Genomic DNA, 14,048 nt, shown 5'->3' on the forward strand with positions numbered 1-14,048 from the left:
TTAGATTCCATTTGCGGGCTCGATCAGACAAAGGCAGCCGTACAATGATTCTCTCTCATTATTGACTTTTTTTTTCTCTCTCTCTCTCCCTCTCCTTTCTTCTCTGAAATCAATAAAGATATACTTTTTAAAAAGTGTTGGATTTTGTTGAATGCTTTTCCTGCATCAATTAATATGATCATGTGATTTTTGTCCTGCAATCTGTTTATATGATGTAAATTGATTTGTGAATATTGTACCAGCCTTGCATCCCTGGAATAAATCCCACTTGGTCATGGTGTATGATCTTATTAATGTATCGCTGGATCGAATTTGCTAAAATTTTGTTGAGGATTTTAGCATCTATGTTCATCAGGGATGTTGGCCTGCAGTTCTCTTTCTTTGCAGTGTCTTTACCTGGTTTTGGAATTAGGGTAATGCTGGCCTCATAGACAGAGCTTGGAAGTGCTCCTTCCTCTTGGATTTTTTGGAATAGTCTGAGGAGGATCAGTGTTAGCTCTTCTTTGAATATTTGGTAAAACTCCCCTGTGAAGCCATCCGGACCAGGGCTTTTGTTCCTGGGAGCCTTTTTATTACTGCTTCCATTTCCTCAGTCGTTATCAGCCTATTCAGGTGTTCTGATTCTTCCTGATTGAGTTTTGGAAGATTGTGTTTTTCTAGGAATGTGTCCATTTCATCCAGGCTGTCCAGTTCATAGTAGTTTTTTTTTCCGGATACTTTGTATTTCTGTGAGGTCAGGCATATTTCTTTATAAAGTATATACACCTACTTCTGTCAATCCATATGTATTAAATACCAGTAAATTCTAGTTCTTTATGAAAAATAAAGAGACAGGATTTGATCTAATACAGTGGTTCTCAACCTCCCTAATGCCGCGACCCTTTAATACAGTTCCTCATGTTGTGGTGACCCCCAACCATAAAATTCTTTTCGTTGCTACTTCATCACTGTAATGTTGCTACTGTTAGGAATCGTCATGGAAATATCTGATGTGCAGGATGTATTTTCATTGTTACAAATGGAACATAATGAAAGCATAGTGATTAATCAAAAACAATATGTAATTATATATGTGTTTTCCGATGGTCTTAGGCGACCCCTGTGAAAGGGTCGTTCAACCCCCAAAGGGGTCGCGACCCACAGGTTGAGAACCGCTGCTCTAATATTTTCTTCCCACACCCCTTTGACCACTGACAAATTACAAAACTATAACTGCAGTGATGCCATCCTCCGGCTGTTGGGGTTCTGAGAAGCACTAGGGGTTCAGCCTCCTTCCCACCAGCCTGGCCCCCGGGGCGGGGCGCTGCGGGAGCACCTGGCGGTGCCGGCCCCACCGTCGGCGGCCGCGGGGCGGGGCCGGGGCAGCGGATCAGGGGGCAGCCCGGGCGGGCGCAGAGCCGCGGGCCAGAGGGCGCGGGAGGCGAGGCGATGCCGCTGCAGGACGATGCCCTCCGGGAGGTGTGGGCCTCCGACAGGTGCGCGTCCGAGCCTGGGGGCCCCGGTGGAGGGGCTGGGGGGCGGGACAGGGAGGGAGACGCACCGATTCCTTCGCTGCCCGCAGCGGACACGAGGAGAGCGGGAGCCCCGCGGCCCAGCGGCGCCCCAAGCAGGTATGTCACCCGCTGGCAAGGAGGCAGATGCCCGCTGTCAGCCCCGCGGGGTCGGGGTCACAGACGGGAGGGTCCCCTGGAGTGCGCTTGGAGGAAGGGGTGCTGGGGACGGGGGTGTCCGGGGATGTGGGCTGGGGCCAGGGGGCACCCTTCCTCACCCCCAGGAGGAGGCTGCAGCTCCCTCCGATGATAATCCGGGTTATTTCTGGCGGCTCCGGGATTAGAGGGGGCAGGCAGCCCCCCGCCCTCTTCTTCCTCTTGAACCCCCTCCGCAGCGACCCGCCCGGGGACCGAGGCTGAAGAAGCGGACGGAGGCCCCTGAGCCCCCCGCGCCCCCGGGACCCACGCCCAGGAGACCCGGAGGCGGGCGGGGGGCCGAGCTCGGGGGCGCCCCGCAGGGTGAGGCGGGGGAGGGGACGGGCGGGGCGGAGGTGGGGCAGGTGTGGAGGGTGAATGAGAGGGGGAAGGGGTGTGGACGGTGGGGACAAAGGGGGGACGGGGGGAACAGGGGGGGCGTCCCAGGGCAGTGCGCCCTCAGAGGAGGAGGGGCGCCCTCGGAGGAGGAGGGGGGCGCCCTCGGAGGAGGAGGGGGGCGCCCTCGGAGGAGGAGGAGGGGGGCCCTCGGAGGAGGAGAGGGGCGCCCTCGGAGGAGGAGGAGGAGGGGGGCCCTCGGAGGAGGAGGGGGGCGCCCTCGGAGGAGGAGGAGGGGGGCCCTCGGAGGAGGAGAGGGGCGCCCTCGGAGGAGGAGGAGGGGGGCCCTCGGAGGAGGAGGGGGGCGCCCTCGGAGGAGGAGGAGGGGGGCCCTCGGAGGAGGAGGGGGGCTGTCGGAGGAGGAGGAGGAGGAGGGGGGCCCTCGAGGAGGAGGAGGGCCCTCGGAGGAGGAGGAGGGGGGCGCTCGGAGGAGGAGGAGGGGGGCGCTCGGAGGAGGAGGGGACCCTCGGAGGAGGAGGGGCGCCCTCAGAGGAGGAGGAAGAGAGGGGCCGTCGGAGGAGGGTCCGCTGCCTGACCCACGTCTCGGCTCAGCCGCGCGGAGGCGGAGGCCGCGGGAGCCGCCCGCCCCCCAGCCCGTCTACGCCAAGTTCGTCCGGGACCCCGAGGCCAAGCGCGACCCCCGAGAAACCTTCCTGGTGGCCCGAGCCCGCGGCGGAGAGGCGGGTGAGAGGCGGGGACGTGGGGGGGGGGGGGGCTGCGGGCGGAGAAGCAGAAACTCGGGGAACCACCCCCCCCACCCCCCACCCCGTCTCCGGGTTGGCCTCTAAGCCGGAAAAACCTTACTCTCTGGCTCCCCCCTTTCGGGTGGGGAGACTGAGGCACGGGGGCGACGCGTTTTGCCTGGAGCTTCGGTGGCTGCGCAGGTGCAGTGGAGCCGCAGGGGTGGGGCGGGAGGAGGTGAGGCCCCGGGGAGGAGGGGGCACCCAGAACCGGAGGGCGAACCCCGAGACCCGGCCCCACCTGCAGCCTCTCCCCGGGCTCCGGTCGCCCCGTTTCCTGAGGGAGCTGCTGGACCCCCCCCTTCCACAATCTGCGGGGCCGGGCTCCCCAGGTGATGGGCCCACCGCGCCCCAATGTGCGGAGTTTCTACCCGCAGAGGAGGAGGCCGCGGAAGAGGAGGGCCCTGAAGATGAAGAGGAGGAGGAGGAGGAGAGAGTCCCCCCGCCCCGCAAGAAGCCCCCTAAGGAGAAGCCTGCGGCAGACCCCGGGGCGAGGAGGGCCAGGGCGGGGGCGCCGCAGGGTGGGTCCCAGCACAGGTGCAGCCGCCCGGGTCCCCTCACTGCACCGCCTGCGGCCCCACCAGAGTCCCTGCCCTGGTCTCTTCCCAAGGAGGCCTCAGGGACCGAGCCTCCCAACCCCCCAACCCCCTCCCCCCCCCCCGTCCCCCCCACCCCCGCCCAGGGCGCTTGAGCCGGGAGGACAGAGAGTGGGCTTTTCTTTGTGACTTTTATTTAATTCTTTTTAAAACCCAAATGAATTATTATCATTGTCATAAAAGCATCAAAGTGACTACAGTAAAAATCAATCCACAGAAATACGTTCCCGGGGCGGCTCCCGGCCTGAATGCCCTCCAGGGGCTGCCTGGTCTAAATGTGCCCCTTGTGCCCAGGGTCACCCAGGGGACATCTCACGCCCGCCCTTCATTTCCAGGGGAGGCGGGAAGCCCTGTCCCCCCAGCAAAGCCTCTTCGGGTGAAGAAGAAGGCGCCAGCGGGGGAAGGGACCAAGACGGGAAAGACAAAGAAGAAAGGTGGGCCTGGCGCCTGGAGGAGGGGCCCTGGGTGTGGTGGGGTGTGACCCCGCTTCATGTGCACACACAGGGTCTGGGCCAGCTGACAAGGAGCCCCCGGCGAGCTCGGCCGGAGCGCAGAAGGCCCCGGAGGCCCTGTTTCTGGTTGGGGACGGCGGCCCCGCGGGGAAAGCCCTGAAGAAGAAAGGTGGGTGGCAGTGGCCTCTGGTGCCCAGACCTGGAGAGGCAGGCCTGGCGGTGGGAGCTGGCACAGCGGGTGCTGGAGTCAGAAGACTTGGGGGCGCCTTGACCTCCATTTCAATAGCCGTGTGCCTCAGGCAGGTGTCTGACTGTGAGGGTCCGATAATAGTGAGAGAGTAGTCACCTGGGGTTTCCCTTGTGGTTGTGGGAAGGGTCCGAGGGAGACATGGCAAACCATGAAGTGCTCCGCCAGGGCTAAGAGGCTTGCGCCTGCTCTGTTCCAGGTACTCCCAAAGACTCGGAGGAGGAGGGGAAGCGGGAAGAGGGGGAGGAGGAAGACCTGGCAGCTGTGGCGACCAAGAACAGCAACCAGAAGGGCAAAGCGAAAGGAAAAGGCAAAAAGGTTGGGTCCCAGAGGAGAAGGCGGCTGCGGTCCCTACGGGCGCAGTGGCAGGGAACTGGCGTTGGGGATTAGAGTGTGGGCCTGTGGGCTGGGGCTATGGCGTCCCTGGGGTTAGAATGTTGGCTCCCCCTCTGGTGCCAGGATATGTGGACAAAGGGCACCAGACTTGTGAGGGCAGAAGAGGCAGTTGTGGGGTCACCAGGTTGGGACTGGCCACCCGGGGGCCTTATGTCCTCTGGTCTCTAAGCACCTCCCTTCCCCGCTGCAGCCAGAGCTGCCCCACAGGAAGACACACATTTCCTGGCCCAGGGAAGTGGCCGGCAGGCACACGTGTACACACCCTTGGGCACACCGATGGCCTGAGAGCCAGCTGTGCGAGGTGCTAAAATATTTCCCCCGACTGACCTTGGCCCCCCAAGTGCTGTCTGCTACCCCAACCAGACCTCCTAACCTTCCAGCAACTACATGGTGTCTGCGGCCTCCAGGACCCTCCTCCAGGCCTCCCAGGGTCCATTCTGACTGGGAATTCTCCAGGGCGGACAGGTCCTTAAATGGTTTGCACATTCTCTCCCAAACTCAGGCACCAGCACACACAAACTCAAGTAAGCAGGGGAGAAAGGTCCAACGGGACAGAGAACGTGACGAGAGTCTTTAGAATCTCGTTTCGGGGTGTGGAGATCACCATGAGGCAGGGCCGGCTCTTTGCTGTGTGGGCCTGTTAATGTGTTCAGGCATAGTCAGATCTTTGTTTGTTTATTAATCCTCACCCTAGGATACTTTTCTATTAATATTTTTAGGAAGAGTGGGAAGGAGGGAGACGGGGGGTGGGGGTAGGGGCGCGAGGGAGAGAAGCATCAATGTTAGAGAGACACATCGATGGGTTGCCTCCTGCACGTGCCCCACCTGGATGGGGATCAAACCTGCAACCCAGGTACCTGCCCTTGACTGGGAATCAACCCCAAGACCCTTCGGTGCAGGGCCAGGCGTGGTCAGATCGGGAGGGCTGAGTCACATTAGCCAAGATCACCGGACCCTGATGCATAGACTGGGAGCAGCTGATTCTGTCCGGGAGGGATAGAACTGGAGGCAGCACAGCCTGCCGTGCAGGAGCCCTGGAAGTTCGCAGCTACAGAAATGTTTGAATAAGCTCTGGCTTTCTCCAGCTCTCATTCCAAACATACTCTTGCGTTTCACAAGTTGCTTCTGGAGCAACCTAGAGTGGAGAGGAGAGGCTCGCTCGCCCACAGGCCAAGGGCCTCGCCTCACACACTGCAACCTGCCCTCAGCAAAAATGCCCAAGCACAGCGCGTCAGAGCTCACGGAGGGAGAGCCTCGGCCCTCCAGCGCACCCTCCCTCGCTGGTCCCTTCTCGCCCCGCTGGGAGGCTTAGGGCGAGGACCTCCGCTCCCCCTGTTGTGAGGGCAAGAACCTGAGGGCAAAGGGCACCAGGTTTGTGAGAACGGAGGGGCCAGTGCAACCAAATTGTTACTTTTTCCATGTGCTTCTCTATTCATTGTTTTGACCCTGTGTTACCATATAACAAACCACCCTAAAAATTAGTGTCTTAAAAAACAAACATTCGTTTTCTTCATTTCTTCACGGAGTCAGAAGCCTGGGAACAGCGTAGCAGGGCAGTTCTGGCTCAGGGGCCTCTGAGTTGCTGCAGGACAGCACCTGAACGCTTGGCTGGGAATGCAGGACCCACTTCTGCAATGGCTCCTGTCCTGGCTGTGGGCTGGTGGCCTCTCCCAGGGCTGCTGGGTGTTCTTATGACGTGGCAGCAGCTTCCCCAGAACCCCATGCAGTGTGGGCGGGGACCACCCCAGGGGTCAATTCCAGGGGCAGGGACCGTTGGGGGCCACCTTGGGGGTTGGCCGCTACTCGGAATATTTGCTATGTGCTCATGATAACAGCGGTGGCTAACACTTCCTCTGTGTTGTGTGCTTAGAGCAGCGATTTTCAACCCTTTTCATCTCCTTGCACGAAAACTAATTACTAAGATTCTGCGGCACACCCAAAAATTTATTTTTTACCAATCTCACCAAAAAAGTTATATATAATTTTGATGAATTCATACCAGGTGGCTACTGTTGTGCGGGCTGCTGTCATTTTTTTACTTGACAATCTAAGGCAGTGCTCCGCAAACTCACTAGTCAGCAGAGCCAAATATCAACAGGACAACGATTGAAATTTCTTTTGAGAGCCAAAACTTTTAAACTTAAACTATATAGATGGGTCCATTGTTATTAACTTGATCAGGGTGCTCCTCAGGCTTAGGAAGAGCCACACTCACGGGGCCAAAGAGCCGGGTGTGGCTGGCGAGCCGCAGTTTGCCGACCACGGATCTAGGGGAAAGGAGGTCAGGGCCCTCCCTAAACGGCCAGGTATCATGTGCTTTAAAAATCCCTGCGGCTCGCGGTTGAAAATCGCTGGCTTAGAACACAGCAACCGGTACCTTCGGCCTCGCCTCCGTCCACCCCCTGAGAGCGAACCTGCTTGGAGGAGGGTCTTGCCAAAGGCTCTGGATCCGACAGGAAAGTGGGCAAGTTAAATCCCAGCTCCACCTCTACCAGCTGCGAACTCAGCAAGCTCCTCAGTCTCTCTACCCTCAGCGTCCTCCTCTGTAGGACAGACAGTGACCTCCGGGGACAGTGGTAAGAGGATTAAATGAGTTAGGGTTTGAAAGTGCTGAGGACAATACCGGGCACACAGGCGGACTTGATATGAGTGTTTGCTAAACGTATAAATGAAACGGGCTCACCCCAGCCTGCCTACTTCTTAGGTGGGAAAACGGAGTTAGGGCACTTAGCCAAGCTGCCAGATAGGGGTGGGACCCGGACTTGGACCAGGCTCTCTGGCTCCGGAGTCTGGGCTCTTAGCCACAAGCTTCAGGACATAACGGTGAGTGCCAGCCCCCCAGAGCCCCTGGCATCGCCCTCCAGCTGCCTCTCTGTCCTCTCCCCACACAGAAAGCGGTGAGTTGGCCTGCTGCCTGCCCTGTCCCAGCCTGGGCACCTGCTGGGGGCAGGGGAGCTGGTGTCTGGGGCTGATGCCCCCTCTGTGCCCCCAGAAGGAGGCGCGGGCCACGTCCCCACCCGTGGGAGTGGGTGAGCCCCGGGAGTTCGTGCTGCGGCCGGCCCCTCAGGGCCGCACAGTGCGCTGCCGGCTGACGCGGGACAAGAGGGGCATGGACCGGGGCCTGTACCCCTCCTACTTCCTGCACCTGGACTCCGAGAAAAAGGTGGGCCAGGAGGAGGTGAAGGGAGAGGGAGGCGGAGGTGCCAGGACCAGGTGGAGGGAGGGTCTGGGCCAAGATGTGGGGAGGGGCTGCCAGCTAAAGGCTTCTCCTCCCCTCACCCACCTCCTCTGCCCTCTCTCACCGTCCCCACAGGTGTTCCTCTTGGCTGGCAGGAAGCGGAAACGGAGCAAGACAGCCAATTACCTCATGTCCAGCGACCCCACCAACCTGTCCCGAGGAGGGGAGAATTTTGTCGGGAAGCTGAGGTGGGCTGGGGGCTCAGGGCAGCAAGAGGCATGCGGTCTGCTCTGACCCCTGAGCCCACCGAGTGCCCACCACAGCGGACACCCTGGCCCAGGGCCTCTCATACCCTGGGTAGCCCACGTGGGGCCCTTGTTAATGGTTCAGTTCTAACAGCGCCCCAGGTGGTGCCCACGCTGCTGGCCCAGGGACCTCACAGGCGGAGAGGCTGAGTTCCAGGGTGGAGGACTGTGTTCATGTTGAGTTCCTGGCACCTGGCAGAATAGCTTCTCAGCAAATAGTTACTAAGTGAATGAATGAACAAGCATTTGGCACCTACCCTGTGCTATGTCTGCGGTACATCTCACCTAACCCTCACCACAAATCTGAGAGGTGGGGGCGGGACCCCTGAGTCAAGCCTTACTTCTTTTATTTATGTATTTAAGAAACACTTACATAAGGCAGTAAGTTCCAGATAAGAACCCACTGAATCCTCTTATCAACCATTTGGCTGTTCTTATACACCCATTTTGCAGATGGGGAAGCTGAGGCTCAGATCAGTTAAGTAACTTGCCCAAGGTCACACAGCTAGTCAGAAATGGAACTGAGATCTGAACGCTGCCCAGTCCCCTAGACCCATCTTTCTAAGACTCCATGAGGGAAGGCTGGGGCAGGGGACATGCAGTGCTCGTCCTAAGACACTTCACCCTGGGTGGTCCAGTAGCTCCCAGCACTGCTTGGCTGGAGGGTCTTGGAGTCGCGGCGTGGACCCCCTGAGCCCGCCCCAGCTCCGCCTGCTTTCAGGTCCAACCTCCTGGGGAACCGCTTTACCGTCTTTGACAACGGGCAGAACCCGCGCCACGGAGGAGGCGGCGCTGACGTGGGGAGCCTCCGGCAGGAGCTGGCAGCGGTGATTTATGTGAGTCTTCACCTGCCCCCGCGGCAGCCCCGCCCCTGGCAGGGCCAGCCTAAGGCGCGCCTCCCTCCCAGGAAACCAACGTGCTGGGCTTCCGAGGTCCGCGGCGCATGACGGTCATCATTCCGGGCATGAATTCGGACAACGAGAGGGTCCCCATCCGGCCCCGAAATGTGAGCCCTGCACCTCCCTGACCCCCCTCCCTGAAGGCCCCACTCGCTATGGGACTCACTCCGGGGGAGCTGGGGCGGGGCAGTAGCGGGGCGTCAGCTTGCCCAACACCCCACCTCTTGAGCACATTCCACCCTCCAGGACAAGTTTATTCTGGCCACTTGGGAGATGAATTCGAGGTTTTTGTCATTGAATTCACGGAAACAAACACAATGTTATGTGAGTGTTTTAAGTTTACAACAAATCACTCATTTACATATTCATTCAATTCACATACAGTATATTGAGTGCCAGGTAGTTAGGCACCGTGAAGACATCAGTGGACAATACGCAGGTCCCTCATGAAGCTGGCATTCTAGGGGAGCCAGTGCAAAGGCCGGGAGGCAGGGAGGTGCCTGATGGGTTTGAGGAACAGCAGGTGGCCCGTGTGGCTGGAGGGAGATAAGGTAAGAGGTGAGAGTGAGGGGAGATAGGGCCTGTCTCACTGGTTTTTATAGGAGAGAAACAGGAAGCCAGAGAAGGGTTTTGAGCAAAGGAGTGGCATGATTTGACTTATATTTTAATAGCGAAGGGGGTGCGTGTAGGGTAAGATGGAGAGATGTCCTGCAGGAAGGTGGCTTCCTTCCGTCAGGCTCTCGCCCTGCTCCTTAGCACTGTGGGTCGGTCCAGGATGAGCTCTAGCTGGTGTGGCTCAGTGGATAGAGCGTCGGCCTGCGGACTGAAGGGTCCCGGGTTTGATTCCAGCCAGCAGCACATGCTCAGGTTGCGGGCTCGATCCCCAGTGTGGGGTGTACAGGAGGCAGCCAATCAATGATTCTCTCTCATCATTGATGTTTCTATCCCTCTCTCCCTTCCTCTCTGAAATCAATAAAAATATATATTTTTTAAAAAGACACAGGATGACTGATGTGCCCCATACTCGCAGTGGTGCCATTTCACTCATTTACACGGAAAACTAATATCCCCTCGGCTGATCACACAGCCGTTCCTGCTGGAAAGTCACAGGTAGCCAGGCCCGCAGACCCAGGGGCACCGGCCACGGGAGGTCCTGGTCTGGAGGGCCTGTGGGTCCCACGCCTGCTCCTTCCACGCCTGGAGTGAACGCCCCCCCCGCCCCCCCGAGGCAGTGTCCCCACACCCCTGGGCTCAGTGAGAATCACCCAGCGCTGCTGTGGTCGCCCTTCATCATCTCAGGTCCTTCATTGCACAACCATTGGTTAAAACCGGGCTCTGGAGATCCAAAATCAGCACAACAGTGACCGTCAAAACAGTATCTGATCTTTAGGGAACATTTACTCTGGTCCAGGAACTGATTTAAATAACATGTCATGTGCTGTTAACTTACTCAGTCCTCACAACTGAGGGAAACCGAGGCACAGAGATATGACTCAAATACTGTGCCTGCCTCAGAGTGTCTGTCCTTCACACGCAGTGCGAGAAGTGAGCACGTGTCATGGAAGCTCAGCGCTAAAACACCTAAATCAGACATGGGGTCAGGAAGGCTTCTTGGGGGATATGATTTTTTTTTTAATTTTTTAAATTGATTTTGAGACAGAGGAAGGGAGAGAGACAGAGAAACATTAATGTGAGAGCGGCATGCCCATCAGCTGCCTCCTGCATGCCCTTCACTGGGGCCTGAGCTCGAGACCCCGCCTGTGCCCTGACCAGCAGCCCCTCAGTGCCAGGGAGGACGCCCAGCCCACTGAGCCCCACAGGCCAGGCCAGGAGAACATGATCTTGAGTAGACTCACTCCAGGCCATGAAGGTAACGTGACAGCTGCCAAGGAAACTCAGTAAAGAAATATCTCAAGAGCACCCGTACACAGGCCACTCCTTCCTTCCAGAAACTCTCCCAGGACACTTTATCGTAATCACTGTTTACCTGTGTAGCTCCCCGAGCTCAGCTGTGCACTCCTGGTAGGTCCCAGAATGTTTGGTTCATCCTTGTAATCAGGTGCCAGCATGGAGGGGCCCTTGGATACGGATGGCACAGAGCACCTACTGTGTGCCAGGTGCTACTTCCCATTTTCTTTTTTTAATGTTTTTTTAAAAAAATATTTTTTATTGATTTCCGAGAGGAAGTGCGAAGGAGATAGAGATAGAAACATGAGAGAGATTCATTGATTGGCTGCCTGCTGCACGCCCCACACTGGGGATTGAGCGTGCAACCCGGGCATGTGCCCTGACGTGGAATCGAACTGTGACCTCCTGGTTCATAGGTCAACGCTCAACCACTGAGCCACGCCGGCAGGGCTACTTTCCATTTTCCACCCTCCACTTTGGCAACCCATGGCAAGCCCCATTCCCACAGAGGCACACCCTGCCCACAAGGGTACCAGAAGCCACACATGCTCTCAAGGATACCCCAAGTCAAGGATACCCCAAGTGGATGCTGATTTCCAGGCTGTGCAAGGACACACATAGGTCCCAGGCCCCATCCCCTGTCAGTCCTGAGATATCCCACCCCCCTAACCATCCTCTCCCAATACCTCCCCGGCCCCCCAGGCCAGCGATGGGCTGCTGGTGCGCTGGCAGAACAAGACTCTGGAGAGCCTCATTGAGCTGCACAATAAGCCACCATTCTGGAACGAAGCCACTGGCTCCTACACCCTCAACTTCCAAGGCAGAGTCACGCAGGCCTCCGTCAAGAACTTCCAGATCGTGCACGCTGATGACCGTGAGTACGAGGGCCGAGACCAGCTGGCCCCACCACCTCCGGACCCGGCCCTGGCTCAGGCCTTTGCCCACCATCTTCTCTCCCCGGAGCCAGAACATCTAGGAGGTGGCTCTTTTCTCCAGGGGCATTGACACTGTGCCCCCAGGAGCCTCAGGGATTCCACGCAGGTGTCTTAGGCTCATTCTTCCAGGCCCTCGTTCTAGCATTTCCCAGAGTCCTGGGCAGAAACTGGGATATTCTGGGTAAGACTGTGTCGAAGGGAGAGTTAAGCTGCTGGAGTTTGAAAACCACTGACAGCCCAACGCAGGTCATAGTGCTGGGCCCAGAGAGGGCAGCCCTTGCCCGGGCTCCTCAGATTCTACTTCACAGACACTTACACGGTCTTTTCTATGTGGCAGCACTGTCCTCAGGGTTTCACAGAGATGGAATCATTAGATCTTTTCAACAACCCTGCGAGGAAGGTACTTAGTACTATTATCCCCACTTGGCAGATGAGAAAACTGAGGAACAGAGAGGTTCGGTAACTTGCCCAAGGTCACACAGCTAGTAAGAGGTCACGCTGGAATCGGAACCCCCTTAGACCTTTAGGAGTAGGGAATATTAATCAAGCCTTTCTGAGCGCCTACTCTACTGTCTTCTCTCAAAGGAGGTGAAAGGCCTGCCCTTGAAGATTTAGGGCAACAAGCTGCACCCATAACATAAATTAAGTAAAAACGTCCCCATTACAAGCGTGGGGAGAGGTCTGCACTAGGTTAAGGAAGCTTGGGAATGGAAAGGTGTCTCCCAAGGGATCCAGGTTCCCAGGGCAGCTAACAGGGAGCAACTTTCCCATCCCCCACTCGATCCTAGAGATGTGCTCCCAGTGTCACCTGTCCCCAGGCCTTGGATAACTGCTCTCCAGATCACATTTCTGGTGGAGCCTGGTCTGATGAGGTTGGGGGTATTTTTAGCAACTTCCTGTCCCTATGGATGCTGGGGGAGGTATGGGGGCTGAGCGAGGCCACAGGATGAAGAGGGAACCAGGGGGTTAGTCCGGGATTGAGCCTGGTGCTCTGAGATGGGACTGGGGGTGGGTTGGGGGGGAGGGGAGGAAAATGGGGTCAGAATGCAGCAGAAAAGTTGGCAAGGGAGGAATCTAGGTTTGGGGAAGTTTGACAGGTTCCTATTCTTAAGTGGCGGTTGGTGCATAGCCCCGGGCGGCAGAAGATAAGGCCGGTCCCTGTCCTCAGGGGCTTACAGTCCGAGGGAGTGGATGGAGGTCACCTGGAGGCAGTTAGGGGCAGGTGGGGCAGGTATAACGAAGGCGGCTGAGTACTGAGGTCCCCAGGCCCGGGAGGGGAACTGCCCCGCTGTCGAGGGCATGGATTGCCAGGCAGGGCCCAGGGCTGAGATGCCCGCCCTTGCTGGTCCACAGCCGACTACATCGTGCTGCAGTTCGGCCGCGTGGCCGAGGACGCCTTCACCCTAGACTACCGGTACCCGCTGTGCGCCCTGCAGGCCTTCGCCATCGCCCTGTCCAGCTTCGACGGGAAGCTAGCTTGCGAGTGATGGCGGCGGCACCCCAAGTCCCAGAGCCGCCGGGGTCGGAAAGGACTCGGTGGAGGCTTCAGGGTCCCCTCACCAAAGCCCCCACTGAGGACGCCTCCTGTGTCAGGAGCTGACCCCTAACTGCCTCCAGGTGACCTCCATCCACTCCCCGGCCTGGCAGAGGCCGAGCGGGGGGCGGAGCTCAGACGGCGGGTGCGGAGCAGATGAAGAACATCTGGAGCTGGAGCCGCACATCTGGTCGCAGCGCTCGCCTGCACGCTCCACACACACACACACACACACACACACACACACACACACCCCGCCCCCGCCCGGCAGCCACTTCCTGTCCAGGGTCGGTAGCCAGTGCGGCTTTAACCCCTGAGGGACCGCGCTGTCGGGGTGGCGGGTGATGGGGCGAGGACGGGCACGCACATCCCCAATAAAGCTGCGTCCCGGCGGCGGAGCCGCGGTGCTGCGCGCAGAGGAGGGCGGTGGGAGGGTCCGCGGGCGGCGCAGGCCTCCCGCCCGCTCCACTCCGCCCAGGCCCCGGGCGCCCCCGTGTCCCTCCCGGCCCGGCGCCGGTCCTACCGAAACGCGGCGAGCCCGCCGTGGCCAGACGCCCCCCGCGGGCCCCGGGAGCCGGGCGAGAGGGCGGGCGCGGAGGTCCGGGAAGAGGGGGAAAGGGAGAAATTGGAGAAACAAGCCTCTCGGGGAGAACCAGACAAACCGGGTTCGGGCAGGGCGGGAGCAGCCGCCAGGGTGGGGCGGGCCCCGAGTGGGGGGCGGGCTCTCCGGCGGGAGGGTAGCCCGCCTCGGCTCGCGCGGGGTGGGGGTAGGGATCC

General features: G+C 58.7%; 1 protein-coding gene and 1 long non-coding RNA gene across 3 annotated transcripts; one reads left to right on the forward strand and one right to left on the reverse strand.

The window, feature by feature from the left end:
• The first annotated feature begins 1,272 nt into the window (after window positions 1-1,272).
• Window positions 1,273-13,801, forward strand: TULP1 (TUB like protein 1). 2 transcript variants are annotated; one of them, XM_036318398.1, is made up of 15 exons: window positions 1,273-1,475; window positions 1,562-1,610; window positions 1,886-1,973; window positions 2,577-2,765; window positions 3,199-3,342; window positions 3,753-3,851; window positions 3,922-4,038; window positions 4,316-4,434; window positions 7,404-7,409; window positions 7,505-7,675; window positions 7,826-7,938; window positions 8,717-8,831; window positions 8,903-9,001; window positions 11,505-11,676; window positions 13,091-13,801. In XM_036318398.1, exons 1-15 carry the CDS (start codon window positions 1,429-1,431, stop codon window positions 13,222-13,224), a joined length of 1,662 nt encoding a protein of 553 aa, XP_036174291.1. In that variant the 5' UTR covers window positions 1,273-1,428; the 3' UTR covers window positions 13,225-13,801. The 2 variants fall into 2 exon arrangements, with proteins under 2 accessions (XP_036174291.1, XP_036174292.1); XM_036318399.1 differs by lacking the exon at window positions 2,577-2,765.
• Window positions 9,213-13,974, reverse strand: LOC118660708. The gene is made up of 2 exons (XR_004969015.1): window positions 13,795-13,974; window positions 9,213-9,430 (listed from the first exon to the last, which is right to left on the reverse strand). It is a non-coding gene; the product is annotated as an uncharacterized LOC118660708 (long non-coding RNA).
• Window positions 13,975-14,048: the final 74 nt, after the last annotated feature.

The sequence above is a fragment of the Myotis myotis genome, unplaced genomic scaffold, assembly GCF_014108235.1.
Source record: "Myotis myotis isolate mMyoMyo1 unplaced genomic scaffold, mMyoMyo1.p scaffold_m19_p_7, whole genome shotgun sequence".
Lineage (NCBI taxonomy): Eukaryota > Metazoa > Chordata > Mammalia > Chiroptera > Vespertilionidae > Myotis > Myotis myotis.